The sequence below is a fragment of the Pinus tabuliformis genome, chromosome 1_1, assembly GCF_031772625.1.
Source record: "Pinus tabuliformis cultivar Carrire ecotype Pingquan chromosome 1_1, CPIR1, whole genome shotgun sequence".
Lineage (NCBI taxonomy): Eukaryota > Viridiplantae > Streptophyta > Pinopsida > Pinales > Pinaceae > Pinus > Pinus tabuliformis.
In genome coordinates, this window is record NC_142297.1 from 240,323,905 (window position 1) to 240,343,231 (window position 19,327).

The 19,327-nt window shown below is 36.0% G+C and overlaps 1 protein-coding gene across 5 annotated transcripts; it reads right to left on the bottom strand.

Annotated features, from left to right (window-relative positions):
• Nucleotides 1–1,864: 1,864 nt before the first annotated feature.
• LOC149212415 (uncharacterized) lies at nt 1,865–15,232 on the bottom strand. 5 transcript variants are annotated; one of them, XM_089391836.1, is made up of 4 exons: nt 14,992–15,232; nt 14,663–14,901; nt 4,836–5,001; nt 1,865–1,973 (listed from the first exon to the last, which is right to left on the bottom strand). In XM_089391836.1, the coding sequence occupies exons 2-4, from the start codon at nt 14,897–14,899 to the stop codon at nt 1,906–1,908; spliced, it is 471 nt and encodes a 156-aa protein (XP_089247962.1). In that variant the 5' UTR covers nt 14,900–14,901; nt 14,992–15,232; the 3' UTR covers nt 1,865–1,905. The 5 variants fall into 5 exon arrangements, with proteins under 5 accessions (XP_089247962.1, XP_089247963.1, XP_089247959.1 ...); XM_089391837.1 differs by lacking the exon at nt 1,865–1,973 and adding an exon at nt 2,094–2,153 and having other exon boundaries at nt 14,992–15,231; XM_089391833.1 differs by lacking the exon at nt 1,865–1,973 and adding an exon at nt 2,266–4,439 and having other exon boundaries at nt 14,992–15,230.
• Nucleotides 15,233–19,327: the final 4,095 nt, after the last annotated feature.

Consider the following 19,327-nt stretch of genomic DNA (forward strand, 5'->3'; position numbering starts at 1 on the left):
CTTTGCACCATGTGTTGAATTTGATTTAGCACCAAATTTTGCATCCATTCTTGTGCCCATTTTTGCATCTTTTTTTGGACCATTTTTTACATCCACATTTATGTTTGATTTGTCTCCATTTTTCCCATCTCATTTTGCACCATATTTTGCGTCATTTGTTTCATCCATTTTTGCATCATTTTTAACACCATCTCTTGCATCTAATGTTACATCATTTTGAGCATCCAAATCTGCATTTATATTTGCATCTTATGTTGAGTCATGTGTTGTGTCCACCTTTGCATCTTATTTTGTGTCTAATGGTACATTCAATTTAGAGCCATTTTTTACATCTACTTTTGAATTTGTTTTTGCACCAAGTTTTGCATCCAATTTTAAGCTATTTTATGCCCCTTTTTGCACCATTTTTTTGTGTCTACTTGTGTCCAATGTTGCACCATTATTTACACCGACTTTTTCATCCAATTTTGCATTTTTTTGGTGTCTAGTTTTACATCGTTTTCACCATCCAAATTTGCATCTTTTTTTGCCTCATTTTGTGTTCACATTTGCATATAATTTTGTGTCTGAGTTCGAGCCTAAATTTGCATGTGATTAGGAATCATTTTTTACATCCAATATGGCATCCTTGGTTTCACCTTTTTTCAGCCCCATTTTGCATCTTGTTTTATGTCTTTTCTTACATCTTTTTTTTTTTCCTTTTTTGCACCCAAGTTTGCATCCCAAATTTACACCATTATTTGCATCATCATTTGGCATATTAATTTGTAATGTTTTTTGCTTCTTTTTAACGCTCAACTTTGCATCTTATTTTACATCTAGTTGTTGTCTTTTTTTGCATCTAATTTGGTGCCCATTTATGTGTCCTTGTTTTTGCCCAATTTGATATCCTTTTGTATGCCATGTTTTGTTCCCTTCTTTGTGTCAACTATTGCACAATTTTTCACTTCTAATTTAAAACACTTTGTATGTCAATTGTCTGCATTTTGTATTAATTCCTAGTTTAACATCCAATTTTACTTTCAATTTTGCATCCATGGTTACATCCGCATTTGACTTCTTATATAGAGTATATTTTTCTTTACATATATGACCCCCTTTATAGATTCATAGTGAAATATATGATAGTTTCTAAATATCATTAAAGCAGATATCACAATTCAAAATCATTTGTAAAGAAATTTAAGAGAAATTGACAACATCCATCCAAAAAAATAACAATGTGTCATTAACAACTTTCAAAACATGTATAAAATAGCAACATAATACTAATAAAATCAGTATTATTTTTAATCAAAACAAGTAAAATTCAAATATGATTAACAAATCAAAATATTTCATGAATATCGTTATTATACGATAAATTAACAACATACATAAATCAAACTCATCGTATGATTACAAAATCAAAATGTCTCATTGATATAGGGTAAATTCACAACACCCATCTAAACATAACAATGTCATTCTACACAATAATTTCTTCATAAAAAACAATGCATGTGCATGCCTAGCTACCACCACCAAGATCACCCTCATGATCATCTTGACCATCCTCATTACTCTGATCCACATCATCACCAACACCGCAACTATCATCATCATCTCCTCCTTCACCACCATCATCCTCATCCTCATCCTCATCATCTCCTGATATATGTTGAACATAATTTGGATCATCGTCTTGGCAATCATTACCTATAGCATTCTGACAAAAAAAATCAATATTACATGTTAGTATTAATTACATAACACAACGCATGTTTTTGTTATACAATGTTAACCATAAAATGAAGTAAGATATAATATCTAATAGTACTAAAAAATAAAATGAAAATATGGTTTAAAAGTATATTGGAAATCCAACTAAGATTACATAACATGGAGTCCATCCAAACAACAAATTCAACCCATCTCTTTTCCTGCAGCACCTCCTTTTCCAAATGATTTGGAGGTCTTCCATATTTTAGTTCCTATCAATCAGTAAATAGGGAGAAATTAGATAACAATGACTTTCTTCTAGTACAAAATTTATTAAAAAAATATCACATGCTTAATACACTTACAAAGGTTGTTATTAGTGCTTTTAAACCTTTCTGGCCACTACGATGAGTGACTTTTGTCTTGGTTAACCTCGCCTTGGATGCCTTGTCCTTAAACATAAACCAATTCAATTTATTTTCACACAAATACATGTTTAAGATACTTATAAGTATTAATATATTCTAAATAATGTTTAATGAAAAATTCAATACCTGAATGCTCTCATTGCCGACTTTTCTTTGTGTCTTCTAGAAGAGATTCATTCATACTTAAACAAGGGGATATATTGTAACTTTTTCTAAGTTCTGAATTTTTGGATCGAATACTAGAGTCCAGGCCAAATAAGGTGCTTAAACAGGTTGATATATTATATCCCGGCGTAACCTCATGGATTCTCAACGGAGTATCCAGTTGGGAAGGTTCCTACTTGCTCACCACAATCTGTATATTTTCTCCAACTTCGAAATTTTGGTTCTCTCCAGCTTCCTGGCCATTGTTTCCCTCAATTTTGGCAGGGTCAATGAATCCCTCATGTTTTCTGTTGCTGCCCATATCAAACAATTTTTCTCTAATTGGACCTGCAGCAGTTATGCCATCAACAATAAAAATGCTTTCCTGGCATGCTCCCTTCATGGATTTGACTAAAGATCAGTAGCAGGAGTTACAGGTGGTCCAGGTTCAAGAGTAGATGGGTCGGGTTCAAGAAAGCAGTAAAAGGAGCTAAAGAGGGATCTCCTAGTGTCCAAACAGGACTAACTGCTTAAAGACTGGGATCTGCTAATGACAGATTGCTCACCCGGGGTCTCAGGATCAGCATGAAAATATTGAAACCATATTCCACAGAAGTGAGATCTTGAAACCATCCAGCATTCTCTCCCAAGTTCCCAGCATCTGGGAGATGAAGGTTGGTATTTCAAGTCCTTCACTTTCATACCTCCGATGAGTGGATTATCCAGAACGAGGTTTCGAGAAAGGCAGGCAAAAAAGAAAATCAGAGTGTTTTTTGTATTCGGTAGCATCTGAAGTTCTGGTCTCCAACAAGCTAATCACTCCCACTAGAAAGCCATAATGAAATTTCCATATGTGAAATTTCTATAAAGACTCTGAGCCTTTTGTTTTGAAATCCTGTAATATGTATACCGACTGAATGTAAATGTTTGTTCACTAATAGGAAAACAAGGTTACTATCTATTAACATATTTCTTAATAGTGAAGAATTGCATTGAACTTCTTTGTGATATACATATGAATTCTCAGATACTATAAAATATCCGCTGAAAACTAGAACACCTCTAGTTATACTTCAGTTTATAGATCAACTACAGCACAGGCAAACAACCTTATGTCAGACAACAACATCAAATAATTCTGTAGCCATTGACTACAAGATTTGACCACTTTTGACTACAAAACTAACCAGGGCCATCTGGGTGACAACAGATAAAAGAAAGCAGAGAAAATTTGTGTTATGTATATGTTATCTCTTATGCATACAATATTATTATGCGCCTATGGAAAGATGGAACCTCTGCATTTCTTTGGATTTAGGCTATATCATTTTCCTTGAATTAACTAGGTGATTTTTTTTTATTTTCTCATGTAGTAGGTGCTCCAAGGACATAAGGACTCAGTGTATTCTCTTGCATCTTATTGTCTCAATAGGATTCCGAGCTTGGCTACACTTGTGTATTTTTATTTTCAATAAATTGAAATTGGGATTCTCACTCTGAAAAGGTATGAGGGAAAAATATAAACAATACTTGCAAATTGATAGATAAGATCGTTGTTTATCATATGGTAGTATTTAATGATAAAAGTCCGTGCTACAAAAAAACACTGCTTTGCATGAACAAAAACAATGGCTACATAAGATTTTCCTAGATGATATCCTTATCCCATTTGCACAGTCAGGTTTCTGTCAAGGTCTGCACCTGACACTTTCTCTCAGAGCTTAGCAGCACCAATGAGGATACTCTTCATACAGTTAATTAAATTTTGCATTTGTTTTCTGGAATGCAAAGATGCGGGATATACACATGCACAATCCAAAGCTCCATTTCTGACTGTATCAAAAACTGCAAGAGAAGGTCCTACTCCATGAACAGAAGAGCGTCCCATATAATCCTCTAAACCTATTGCCCTTTTCAATTCATCCATTTCGTCCACCATGGGACCTTCAAATACAACAATAAGTGAAGTGCGAAGTGAAGATGATGGAGTTAAATAAGGATGTTGAATTGCTTGGCACATAAGGAAGTTGACATCACTCATGTCTGTGAAATGTTTTCGATTCCTCATAGATGTATCAAGTGCATTTGAGCATTGTCTGGCCAGCTCCCAAAAGTCCCCTGTTTCATTGATATGATGGGTATTCATAATAGCAGAATGGTAGAAACCTTCGTGCCCACAAGAAACCAAAATAAGGGTCAAGGGAAGCAATACAAATATTCACACAACTGATCAGAAGAAAATTAATAAAAAAATAAAGGGTATACAAATTGAGATATACTAATACTGTTTGTAGCTGATAGAACCACACACAATTGCTTTCTTACTGAATACAAGTGTATCTGTACAACATATATACCATGAACAACATGACTGCTCACACTAGAAAAACCCAGTTCATAGAGTGCAAGAAATCATGCCATAAATAAATTAAACCTACAGAAACCGATAACTGTAAATAAATACAAAAACATACTGTGAAAACTAGACAAAACTTTGAAGCAGCAGTGGTAATTCAAAATAAAATAAAGCAATGTGCAAATATGGAATTGGCAAAACCTTACCAACACTATGATCAGATAGGCTGCTGCCAACGAGGCTTCTGCAGTCAACCAGAGTTATGACAGAGTAATGCTCCCAGCGATTGCCAAGCTCCTTGAGAACGGAAGTGGCTTTAAGCCCAGCTGCTGTTAAAGCTCCACACATTGTTGTTCTTTCTGTCTTGCAAACCTGTGATGGCAATCCATCAACATCAAAATTGATACTCATGAAATCATAGAACTTATAGTTCATTAATTTATAATGATATAACGTAGAGAACAAAACCTAGTGTGCATTTACTGGCATTAACAATGCACAAATGTAAGACCTCATGGACTATAAACTCTTTGTGGACAATAAACTCTATTAACATGGAAGATAATAGAATTTATGGCCTAGCTATCACTAGGCTATAGACCTTATAGACTTCCTATCCACAGTTACATAACAATTTCTATCCTCTTCATTGACCTAGATACTAGGAAATAAACCTTATGGACTTCATATCCGCATAACATAATTCCTATCCTCCCCATATGACTTCTCTGACACTACTAAATCAAACAGTACACAGTATTGGATATTGACTTGCAGCAATGCTACAAAACTATCTATAAATCTATCAGTACAGATTATCAACTTACATTCTCAAGCTGAGTTGTCCTCTCTGAGCATAAGCACAAACGAACGATTTGCGAATGGCGAGGAGAATTAGGATCTTCAAATGGCAAATTGGCATGCCTCCTGGACCCCAAAGAATATCCCAATAAGTCAACCCCATGAACCCAGAAGGGCTTGTTGGCCTGGCCTCTGGGAATTGCATCCTCTATAGCCATAAAATTTAGGTTTTCTTCATGATATCCATTCTTCTCTGTCTGAGAATTGGTTTCATATAAAGATCTATAAAGATCTTAGAAATTTCTATAAAGATCTTAGAGGCTAGATCAGTGTGAAAGAGGGAGAGAGCCAACAAGTACCATGGATAGTTAGTAGGTTTCATATCTATAGTCTCTTTATTACAGGATGGTATAACATTACTAATCAGTGAGGCACATAGACCAGTGTACGTGTTTCCACCAAGAAAGCTCATAACACAAAGACTAATCGCCCGGTTGGATTCTTCCCTGCACCTGCTTTGGCTGGATCGAATCCCTATATCGGGAGTAGTGCCAGCGGGGAGGTGGGCCGGCATCTAGCTAGTCCAAATCATCCATCCAGGCACATCAATCTCAATTCTATGTTTGAAGTGACAGGCAGGCCCCTGACTTATAAAGGGTTCATTCATGCGCTCGTTCTCGCTTATTGATCGGATTACCTTATGGATGCTCGACACCTTGATGAGGTCTGACCTAGATCGGATGCCCAACTATATCGGATGGATGGCGAGATGAGGGATGTTTCTGCTCAAGCATTGATTGACTAAGCCAGTTTTTTCCTACAGGATTCCAATCGGGGCCAACAGGATAGATAGATTGGGCTGATTCCATCCATAGGTTCAGATTCGTGCGTCGCCCTACTTACTATTATTAGGCGACCCCTATTCTTATTTGAGCTCTTCCAACCTTTTCACAATGGCAAGCAATTACCGAATCCACAATGGCTGGCAAGAGCGCCCCCAGCTTATTCCTATAGCTATGGCCAGATCTTCCAATCACCTGGGAAAGCCGAACAAAAGAAAGTGAGGGGCCCTACCGCTCCAGGAGCAATCAGCCAGCACACCGGTGCTCCACCTACTGGCCAAATTAGATATAAAAGGAGGACGTTAATACCAGTTCCCCATTCATCCCAAAATTCAGATCTTTTGACCGGGAATAAGAATCTCGCTTGACCAATCTTGCACATAAAGACTCGTTACGTAACGTATCCTCTCTCTTGCGACCGAAAGGAGCTAAGGAACCAGTAACTAAGATGGGTGGGGTTCATGAAAGCAGTAAAAGGAGCTAAAGAGGGATCTCCTAGTGTCCAAACAGGACTAACTGCTTAAAGACTAGGATCTGCTAATGACAGATTGCTCACCCGGGGTCTCAGGATCAGCATGAAAATATTGAAACCATATTCCACAGAAGTGAGATCTTGAAACCATCCAGCATTCTCTCCCAAGTTCCCAGCACCTGGGAGATGAAGGTTGGTATTTCAAGTCCTTCACTTTCATACCTCCGATGAGTGGATTATCCAGAACGAGGTTTCGAGAAAGGCAGGCAAAAAAGAAAATCATAGTGTTTTCTGTATTCGGTAGCATCTGAAGTTCTGGTCTCCAACAAGCTAATCACTCCAACTAGAAAGCCATAATGAAATTTCCATATGTGATCTGTATGTTTCTACACTCAACATCTGCATTGCACTCCTTATAAACCATCTCCTAAAACCACTGTATCAATGCATACTAAGCTCACCAGAAATCTTTCTAATAATGACCATAGCTCTTGTAGGGATGGTATCGCCATAATGCATGCCACAACAGTAACACACTAAAGCCTACTAAAAGAGAAAGCTTGGATTGTGGTGTGACTCCCTAGCATATGTGTTATACAATAATCCACCTCTAGCCCTCTAAGTAGCTCTATAATGTATCTCTCCTCGCATCAGTGCCAAAATATGTCGCAAAGAAGCAATGTAGGTTGATGCCATTCATTCAAACCGACTTTGTTGTAGAGGAACGTGTCAGTCAACCTGTGTGTTAATGTTATACATATTGCAGAGGAACAAAGTCTTATACATTGTGAGCCATATGAATTGTGTAGAGCCAAAAGCCATCGGTAATAGAATTGGCAGTAACAACATACCAAGCAGCTCTGCTACTGCTGTTCAATGAAGCTATGAAGATGAGCTGTGTAGAAATTAAATTAAATCTCTGAGATATTTTCTGGAAGAGAATCATCAATACCTGAACAAAATAATGCATCATTACTCTCCATAAGATTTGGCTTATCTAATGGATCACTAAAGTCCAGTACCAAACAAAGAATTCAAGCAAGAAGACATATCAAGGCCTTCTGTAAGCATAGGCATCTTCAATGGAGCACCCATGTTAGAAGGTTCCTGGTTGCTAGCCACTGTGTCTACTTTCACAAGTTGTATATTTTCTCCAACTTTGAATTCTTGTGTCTCTTCAGCTCCATTCTGTACAGATTGTTCTTCCTGGTCATCCTTACTACCATACTTGAAACAAGTCATTCATACTACTGAAATGGAGCAGCCCCGCTGCTAGATAAAGCTCAAACTTGATGAAGATCTTCTTACTGTTATTCAAAACTTTTTGCAGGGTTATGATTTGAAACCCTGCTTCGACTGAAACCCCAAGTGTAGAAGATAGTTTTGATTTTGAAATGCTAATAGTACAGACAGTGGATGTCAACAACATCACTGACTGCCAGAACAATCTGCCCATGCATACACTCTTCCTTGATTATGATATTGAAGATAGGCAAAGGAGGTAATACCAATGAGATAGATCAATGCTTCAGAGAATGAAGATCGGTGGATACTCCTGGACTTGTTATGGAGATTGAAGACACAGTAAAAGTCTGACATTCCTTAGAAGTGAAGTCAGATGATCTTTGGTATCATCGATATTTGTTCCTTTCACTTCTTCATAGGCACCTTACTAGCTAGTGCCAGTGAGAAGTATCAGTGAGTTCTGAGGGAGCAACATATATTTTCTTACTATTCCAACTATATGCCCTAGACTTGAATCTAAACAGCGAATTGTCAACAATGGTGTCTTGTCACTTAAAAAAAAAACTCAACAGTGCCTTGTGTATCTTAAATTCAACAAGTTTATTTATGCTGATCTCTGTAAGATTACAGTCTTCATTAGGAGTTCTTTCCATGGTCATATAAGATGATGCCATTTGATGCTATTGGTTAGATTACATATAAACATCGAATTCTCAACAATGGTGTCTTATCACTTAAAAAATACTCAACGGTGCCTTATGGATCTTAAACTCAACATGTTTATTTATGCTGGTCTTTGTAAGATTACAGTCTTCATTAGGAGTTATTTCCATGGTCATATAGGATGACGCCATTTGATGCTATTGGTTAGATTACATATATATGGAGTATCGATTCCATATTAACTATGCATCAGTGCCAAAATATGTCGCAGAGAAGCAGTGTAGATTGATGCCATTCATTCAAACTGACTTTGTTGTATAAGAATGTGCCAGTCGACCTATGTGTTAATGTTATACATAATGCAGAGGAACAAAGTCTTATACATCGTGAGCCATATGAACTGTGTAGAGCCAAGAGCCATCGGTAATAGAATTGGCAGTAACAACATACCAAGCAGCTCTGCTACTGCTGTTCAATGAAGCTACGAAGATGAGCTGTGTAGAAATTAAATCTCAACTAAATTTGGAAGATGAAGATCTTATTCAACTTCTGTATTTAGTTTCATGTGGCAAGATCGAGATTCTTCTAAAGGAACCTAGCACTGCAACAATATCTACAAGTGATAATTTTGAATTCAATCCTCCCTTTTCGCACAAGTTGAAAAATATTAAGATTCCACTTACAGATATGAATGCAAATGAGAGGAATAGAGTGATTGAAAATGTAAAAGAAGACAGACATTTTTGAATAGATTCAACAATAGTTCTCATCATGAAGGCTAGAAAAATCTTACCTCAGCAACAACTATTGAGTGAGTGTGTTGAACAGTTCCAAAGCACATTCAAGCCCAAACTTAAAGCAATAAAATCCAGAATTCAGGACTTGATCTCAAAGGAGTACCTGGAATGTGACAATGAAAACAGTAATTTATTGAGATATATAGCCTAATATCGTTGATTGAGATGCAAGTCGAAAACAAATCTGTAATGCAACATATGGTTAATTTTGTTTTATTTTAGAGAAATAAAACATATCACAGATTGGATTTTCCATGTGAGTTCGACTGACTAACATAGAAATACTCTGTTTTGCAATAGAGGATGAAGAAGTTTTCCAGGTCAGCTAATCAGTCACCCAGTTCTACCTTAAAGAGGAGGGACTTAGATAATGCACGGTTTTTGTGCCACAACTCATCAGAGGAGAGAACACTGCTCGACTCATGCTACTGTTCCTTAAATTTTGTTTTATGTTTCAGACAGGGAGTTCCATCCCTTCGTCTACAAGGAAATAACATAAAGTGGCGATGGATCGATATAGAAGTTAAAATTATTTGGATCTAAAGGAGTGGTGGTTTTATCCACTACTCCAGCTAGTGCCTAAAAAATATAAAATTTGGGTTTGGTGGTTGTGAATTCCATTGTCACTGAAGGTAGGTATAGCCTAATTTTGGTGTCCACCAGAAACCTATCAATTACTTTGGCTATACCCTCTTTACCCTTCCTTTCATTACACCAATCTTACAAATAGCATGCACTTTCAGAACCTAGTCAAAGAGCCCCCAACTCCAATGGTTTTTCAGACTGGTTATGATTTGAAACCCTGCTTCGTCTGAAACCCCAAGTGTAGAAGATAGTTTTGATTTTGAAATGCTAATAGTATTGACAGTGGATGTCAACAATATCACTGACTGCCAGAACAATCTGCCCATGCATATGCTCTTCCTTGATTATGATATTGAAGATAGGCAAAGGAAATTATACCAATGAGATAGATCAATGCTTCAGAGAATGAAGATCGGTGGATACTCCTGGACTTATTATGGAGATTGAAGACACAACAAAAGTCTGACATTCCTTAGAAGTGAAGTCAGATGATCTTTGGTATCATAGAGATTTGTTCCTTTCACTTCTTGATAGTCACCTTACTAGCTAGTGCCAGTGAGAAGTATCAGTGAGTTCTGAGGGAGCAACATATCTTTTCTTACTATGCCAACTATATGCCCTAGACTTGAATCTAAACAACGAATTGTCAACAATGGTGTCTTGTAACTTAAAAAAAAACTCAACAGTGCCTTGTGGATCTTAAATTCAACAAGTTTATTTATGCTGGTCTCTGTAAGATTACAGTCTTCATTAGGGGTTCTTTCCATGGTCATATAAGATGATGCCATTTGATGCTATTGGTTAGATTACATATAAACATCGAATTCTCAACAATGGTGTCTTGTCACTTAAAAAATACTCAACGGTGCCTTATGTATCTTAAACTCAACATGTTTATTTATGCTGGTCTCTGTAAGATTACAGTCTTCATTAGGAGTTATTTCCATGGTCATATAAGATGATGCCATTTTGACGCTATTGGTTAGATTACATATATATGGAGTATCGATTCCATATTAACTATGCATCAATGCCAAAATATGTCGCAGAGAAGCAATGAAGATTGATGCCATTCAGTCAAACTGACTTTGTTATAGAGGAACGTGTCAGTCGACCTGTGTGTTAATGTTATACATAATGCAGAGGAACAAAGTCTTATACATCGTGAGCCATATGAACTGTGTAGAGCCAAGAGCCATCGGTAATAGATTTGGCAGTAACAACATACCAAGCAGCTCTGCTATTGCTGTCCAATGAAGCTACGAAGCTGAGCTGTGTAGAAATTAAATCTCAACTAAATTTGGAAGATGAAGATCTTATTATGAGGCCAAATTGACTGGGTTTGGCTGAGCTCATTTGGAGGAGATTTTTGTTGGTTTGACTAGCATTAACTTTCTGGTTACAACATCTTGTTAACTGTTGTTTGGCTAGACTGTTTTGACAGTGATTGGGCAAGTAATTTTGTATGATGTACTCTCTCTCTCTCTCTCTCTCTCTCTGTGCTGAACTTTTGAAGAATAATAAGAAGATTTGATCAAAGGGTTTTCCCCACATTGGGCTTTTTCTCTAGCATCCGCCAAATATTGTGCCCTCTTGTCTTGACTTGTCTTATTCTTATTGTTTATGTTCTATCTGCAAATACTCTCAATATTTATGTGATTGCTAATCTGGAAATTTATATTGGGCTAATAAGGAAAATTGACGTAAATTGCTCTAAAGCATAAGAACATACCATTGTTATCTAAAATTAACAATCATTCTATAATTAGCATGATTAAAATGTAGAAAAATGTTATGGAGTGTCCAAGTAGTGTAGAACAGAGAAGCAAGAAAAAATACCACAAGACAACCATAGGGTTGATAGAACCATGTTTAGGCACATTAGATATTGCTTGGTGACAGAGTCTTACACCTTTGAAAGGAATATTTGTTTCCCTACATTTCTATTGAACAAATACAAACCTGAATATGTTCTAAGGACTATCATGGAGGGAGTCGAGATGACCCACAGGACCCATAGCTGAATATACAAGGGGATTTCAATGCTGGAAATCTAGTTTATAGCATAGTAGCAAGATTTGGTCATATTGCTCTTTATTATATGGAAATTCGGCAACAGTACAAAATTCAGTATGTTTTCACTGCAATGCAGATACAGAACATTTCACTTACCTTATAATGTCTTTGATACCCATCAACATATAAGCCCCAAAAAAACAGAGCAAAAACCTCAAAAAAATAAAAATAACAGTAAGAAAACACTTAAAAATAAACTACATTGCAAAATTTTCAAAGAATAAATTGCTTTTTCTGGTTTTAGTGTGTTCTGAGGATGAAATTCTTCTAAAATATGGAACAAAACGCTTATTTTCATACTGAGAAATATAGATTTCCATATTGGAACCATGCTGCATTTCTTTATTAGGTATTTTCCATACTGAGTTGTATTTGAATACATATTCGGATTCAAATTTTGCTACTATGGTTTATAGCCATTCCTAGTTACACGTATGCTGAAATCAGGGAGGTCAAGGTAATCAGATAAATTGTCACAACAATTATGAACAAGAGGCAACCTTCCTTGAAATTCTTGAACCTCCAGTAATCAGAAAAATTGTCACAACAATTATGAACAAGAGGCAACCTTCCTTAAAATTCTTGAACCCCCTACCCTTGCCTGGATTTGCTCACGGCGCCAATCAGTCCTCATGTACATGTACATCAAAATATTTATTATATAATTAACTATAAATTTGTTAACATTAAAAGGACAAATAGATCCTCTGTTCATGTAGAGATGCTCATTGACGACCATGTTGACAATGGCGATGAGAGGGAGAAACTGCCGTGATATCCAATCTTCAATATGCATATTTTAGATAATAAAGACTGACCTACTAAGTTAACCAAGTAGCCGTTATACAAAGTACACATAAATGAAGCTCAAAGCTAAGAGATTTTTTTTCTCACTTTCTTTGCTTCCCACACAAACTATTACTCGATTTCGATTTTTCTTATTAGATTCCAAAATTTAATGAAATTATCTGGCTGGGAGCATTGTTGTAGTGCATGGCTTTTATCCACTATCTCCACTACAAATTTTGAAATGACAACAAAAAATCCATTAAGACCGGAATCTCCCCACAACAGTGAAAGCAGAGTTCATTATTCAAGAACAAAGTAAAGCGAACCAAATACTCTAAGAGCAGGACATGCATGAGTCCTCCAGACCCAGATCCACTAGATTGATTGCATCATTTTTTCAGCTGGATGAAGCATCGATGACCCGGTAGATGCACCAGTCATGAGCAAAAATAACAGACGATCAGTGATTCAGAAGCACCCTTACCAAGCACAGTTGAGATCATCCAGATAATCCACAAGGCCATCTAGGTATGCTATCTTACAAAAGCTATAATTCTCAGCTTATATCTTGTAGACACTAGACATACACCCATCACCAGGGTTCTCCCTTCCACACGTAACTCGTCAAACTTTGCAGTCCGATGAGCTTCAATAAAGTTTGCCAGGTTAGAATCCAGCCTGGTTTATGGCCCTGCATACCTCTCCTTTGACGCTTAGATAAATTAGGACTTATTTATTTTCTAGGCTTCTGCTATTAGTCTCGTCTTCATTGTATCAGGTTTATCTGTTATTATAACCCTTGAAAATCTGATAAGGAAATCCAAGAGATGCTTCTCCATATTTGTGAATGGCATTCTTCGTAAAACTGTTGACATAGACTAGTGCACCTAAATCTGGGGGATTTAAACTGGTTACCTACTAACACGTAACCAGAACCAGCCAGATTCTCGTCTTCATTGTATCAGGTTTATCTGTTATTATAACCCTTGAAAATCTGATAAGGAAATCCAAGAGATGCTTCTCCATATTTGTGAATGGCATTCTTCGTAAAACTGTTGACATAGACTAGTGCACCTAAATCTGGGGGATTTAAACTGGTTACCTACTAACACGTAACCAGAACCAGCCAGATGCTCAACAACATTGGCTACAAACAATTGAGATAATCACCCCTTTGTTATTTTATCATTCGTCATTCTGTTAAATCTGAAATCTTATTTGTAGTCTCTCCTTTTCAGCAAATACCTTTAAGCACTCCAGCATCAATATATAGTTTTAGTCCCATTAACCTAATGTCCTTTCATCATTTGTGGACATTTATATAATTTATTTCTTTATTCCGAAATTCTTCTTAAAATTATTATTTCCATTTCTTTATGAACCTTCTGCTGTCGAGCAATTGTTGTTATTTTGAGCAAAATAATTTGTAAACGAAGTTTCTTGGTTAGTGAAAAGCCCGCCAAAAGTACCTCTACGCCAAGTAGATCCCTGGAAAGTGTCTATCTCTCAATGTTAGTGACATCTCAACACATTCACCCATTCGGGAGCTTTCGTAGGCAGTCAGCGTCGTATGTAGAGCATCTAGCTCGGCGGGCCTCACAGTTTGTGAGGAAGAGTAAGCAGATTGCAGAGTATTTGCTTATTTCACTCCTTTCGGAAAACCTATAAATTTTTTAAAGTAACTGCTACTTACGAATCATAAGTTTTTTAAAATAAATTCTACTTAGTTTCAGATTTTTAGATTTTTAAGGGGTTTTACCAACCCAGAAATAGAGATTCAATAAATGGAAGAGAAGCTTACTGATGGTGACATCGCCGTCGGGGCTCTGGAGCATCTTGTCCATTCCCTTGGGGCCGAGTGAGGTGCGGAGGATTCTCGCAACGGACCTGGCGGCCGCAATGTTGGCCTTCTGAGCATCTAAGCCTCTGATTCGGGTCTTCTGCTCCTGCTCCTTTATTATGATAAATGGCCTCCTGTACTCATCAAATGCCAACGCCATCCCTGCAAACAGTAACAGATTGCAGCACAGAGATTAAAACCTAAACATACAAGAGTGGCTGCTAAAAACACACTGGATTTTGAACCAGAAACCTGAAATGCGTGTACTCCTCTCTGTGTGGAAGACTGAATGTGCGGGTGGAAATCCATTGAAGTTAAAAATGGAACATACCTTGGCGCCGTCAATGGACTGAAGAACCGATCGTGGGGTTCGAGTGTCTGCTACTGGTGAACCCTAATTCGCAAATCTCTGCAATCTCGTTTTCGCTCCCGCCCTGCGAAAAGCGAACAGATCCTCCTTCTTGTTCTAGAACGTAAACGAAGTTTGGGTTGGGAGGGGTTTTGTAAAGAAAAGTAAAGCTTTACCTTTTTCAAAAATACTAATTTCATAGTGAAAAACAGTAAATACATTTTTTTATTTTCACATCACTAGTTAAGTAGCTATATAATGTTTTTGGTTCTTGTTTAGGTTGGAAAATATTTATAATAATATAATTTTATGGTTGTTGTTTAAGTTTATTAGGTGTTATTAAAACAATAAATACATTTTTTTTATTTTCACATCACTAAAGAAGTAACTATATAATGTTTTTGGTTATTGGTTAGGTTATAAAATATTTATAATAATAATAATATAATTTTATGGTTGTTGTTTAAGTTTATTAGGTGTAATTTTTTTTAATTTCAATTTAATAATTTTTAAATGGAAAAATATGATTTTAATTTGGTTGTATTGAAAATATTTATATGTTTTTACATATAAGGTGGGTGCAAACAAAGGAGAATATATAGTAAGTCTATTTAATAGTTAATAACAAGTGTTAATTTCTTAAAATTATATGATAAATTTGAAAGGAGTAGGGTATGTATCTTTTTTCGGGTGAAATATATTAAAATTATTGTGTGAATGGGGTTGTAAGACCCTATATTTTCATCTTGGGAAAATATAGTCCTCTCTTAGCCACTTGCATAGTTTAGATTGTCATAAGAAAAGTAGGTACATTGTCTTAAGATGTAAACATTTCATTTTAAGCAGTGTCATAATGTGGTTTCAGCGAAGCATTAAAAGATGGAATGAGCATGCACATTTGGGATGCTAGTGTTATATTCAGCGTGAGGCATGATTGCACGTCTAAGAAGACTCTAACAAGGGTTGCAGAGGAGAGGTTGGGGGATTGTAGTCTCACTTAGAAGTGTATACAAGCAAGTTAAGCCCTATGAGAAGTTGTGAAACAAAATTAAGGGATTTGACAAGTTGCACGAAGGCAACTTAGTAGTGGTACTAAGTGAGCAATCCTTGATTCAACTTGATACTCTCTCCTTGGCACTACCACTTTGTAAGATGGAGAAGAAATGTGAAATAGATGTGCAACCCACTAAAGAAGTTGAAGGTTGTTGTAATGTATATCGGTGGTTATGTCATGATGTGAAAGGAAGTATTGGAACTTGGAAGGTGACCATTAGAGTAGATTTACCATGGAGTGCAAGGAGGTGCAAGGATCTGATAAGGAGGGAACTACACAAATCTAACAAGTAGGCCATATTGGGTTAGGATATTACTATTTTGGGACATCCAAAGTTGAAGGTGCATTTTATGGAGGTGCAGTCGAAGTGCTTGGGTGCGTGCCACAGTGTAAGGGTATCTAGGACTTTTAGTGTGTGTTAGTGGTGTTAGTGCATTGTGTTTGATCAACACTAGCTAGAATGTGTTCCATGAAGGAAAAAATCCCACAAATTTGGGATGACTTAACCATTTGGCATTTAAGGTGTGTTATGTCCTAGTTTTGAGGAGACAATTAGAACCATCTTAGAGTGTGATGGGTTGTGCCATGGACTTAGGTCCACTTATATGGGTTGAGGTGTAAAGGTACCGTGTGAGTTGAGGAAAATGATTACAATGCTTACCTATATAAAGTGTTTATGATATAAGATTAATAAGTTTTCGTTGGAGAATGGAAGAGGAGGATAAGAAAAGAGAGGCATTAAGGTTTGTTGTAAATCAATCAAAAGGAACGAACTTGTTAATCTTATTAGCAAGATTGTTCAAGTTGTCTCTTCAATAGGAGTGAATTTTGGCTAGGACTAGGGAGTTAAGCATTGATTGGGTACTCTGGAAATCCAAGACCTAACATATCCAAGCTAGTCCATTAAATAGATTCATCTTGGGCAAGGGTTGTTAAGGCTAAGGTGCAAATATCCCCTCTGCTCAAACTATTTAACATGCAAAGTTGGATCTGATTCTTCAACTTGTCCTGACGATGAACCACACTGGTTGGTTCGAAACGCCTAAACAAATGATATATCTTGTGATTTACGCTGGAAAATTTCTCGTAAACTACACATTAAGAAAGTTTGTGCACTCCTATATGGATAAACATGCTTATTATCTTTCATGAGTTTCATCAAATATTTAACATATTATTCATCAACTTTATTTAGATATTCATCATCTCCAATTAACAAATATACATTAAGCAAGCTCATGCACTCTTATATCGATAACATGCTTATTATTTTTCATGAGTTTCATTAAAGATTTAACATATTATTCATCAAATTCGGATTTGGCGAGGATGAATTCTAGTATATTACCAAGTGTGTTTTTTTCAATTGTAGTTCTTACTTTCATGATTAATTTGGTTGTAATTTTTACTTCCACGATTAATTTAGTCTAAGTTCTCTAGGTAGTCATTAATGATCTATTCAGTGCTATGTGGGGGTTTTACTTTTCAACAAATATGAAGTATATATGTTACATTGGGACCTAGTGACCTTGTTGAAAAACCCTAGCAAACATCTTTGAAACCATTTACTAGCACTAGTTGAACTTGAGATATCTCAAAAACTAAAAGGAACAAATAAGGGTTGCTTTGCCAATCCACTCATAACCTAATCCACTTTGGTGTACTTATATTCTCAAAGTGAATCAAATACCAAGAATGATCTATGTCTGCTAAAACCTATAATCACATTGTTTCCCTAATAGCAACTAAAAACTTCTATACCCAGTTGTTGAACTTTTGCAACCAATTATAAACCTTCAACAAGAAGTAGTTTTCTAACGAGAATTATTGCCATATCTTCCTTGGTTTTACGAGGAAAAAGAAATAAAATTTCATTTGTTATCAAAGGTAAACCAAATTCATTATTTGCATACTTCCAAACATAGGGTTTCGTATCCAAAGTAGATCCTAACCACATCAATGAAACAAACTTTGTTTTTATGTATCATCCAAACATTATGTACAATTACAGACTCACCTCTAATCCATTGTTTATAAAAATGTTGAATATTTTCATACATGATATATTGAACAGTTGGACAATGAAAATAGTTGTCATCGCTATTCTTCCATTTATATGCTTTTTGCAACTTATTTGAAAGAGCAATTTTGTCCCAACAATTAGACTTGTAGCATAAAGAACATGGTTAATACATATGATTAGACCAAAAACTAGTTACTACCAAAATTCAACCAAAAAAAATATTACTGCATAAAAATAGAATTAAAAACAAAAAATATAAAAACAAAAATTTCCCAAATTAAAAATAAATAAATGATAAACTTTTTTTTACCAAAATTTAGTGATTTTTTTGGTGCTAATACTAACATCACCATTACAACAAGATATTTTTCTAGTGCTAATACTGCCATTACAACAAGATATAAGAGGGATATAATGCAAAAAGTTTAATAATAATATGTATGTAGAAGATGGTCTTCAGACTCGTGAATTCATGATAATCAATGGGACTACAGTCAAAATAATTGGATGTTATTTACCTTTTTACATAGATTGTCAAAATAATTGCATAAATCGGTTTTTTTTAACCAAAATTTAACAAAAACTTTGCTAGTGCTAACATTAGAACCACCATTACAACTGTTGGATACCTATACCAATAGGTTTCATATTTCATGATTGGCAAGAGAAAGTCCAAATATGCTCTGCTTTGGTATTACAAAGATCCCATATTTCCTAGAGAACAAGAGGTGTGTAAAGTGTTTCAAATATTGATGACCTTATTCCAATTTTGGTGGATGATTCAACAGTTTAACCTGGATCATGCCATGTTTCAATTTTGAGTTATAGAATAGAGAAAGAAGTCTGTCCAAATTGCTTAATCTTGGCAGACAAGTAGTTCAGGTAGAGAAGAAAAGGTTCCCAACAGCTTAATCTGGGACCTTGGAAGAGATAAGGGTAGAAGTAGATAGAAAAGAAAAAGAAAAGCCAAAGAAAAAGAAAAAAAAAGGCAAGTAAGGGTTTGCAAGTCCAAATGCACCCTCTAAGGAGAAACAAAAAATGCTAGGAAAATAGCTGGGTAGGCAGTTGTGGTTGCAGAAAGGGTATTTTCACCATTACACATATGTCAAGAGGTGTTTTGCCAAGGCAAAAATCTGTCAATGGACAAAGTGGTTAATTCCAT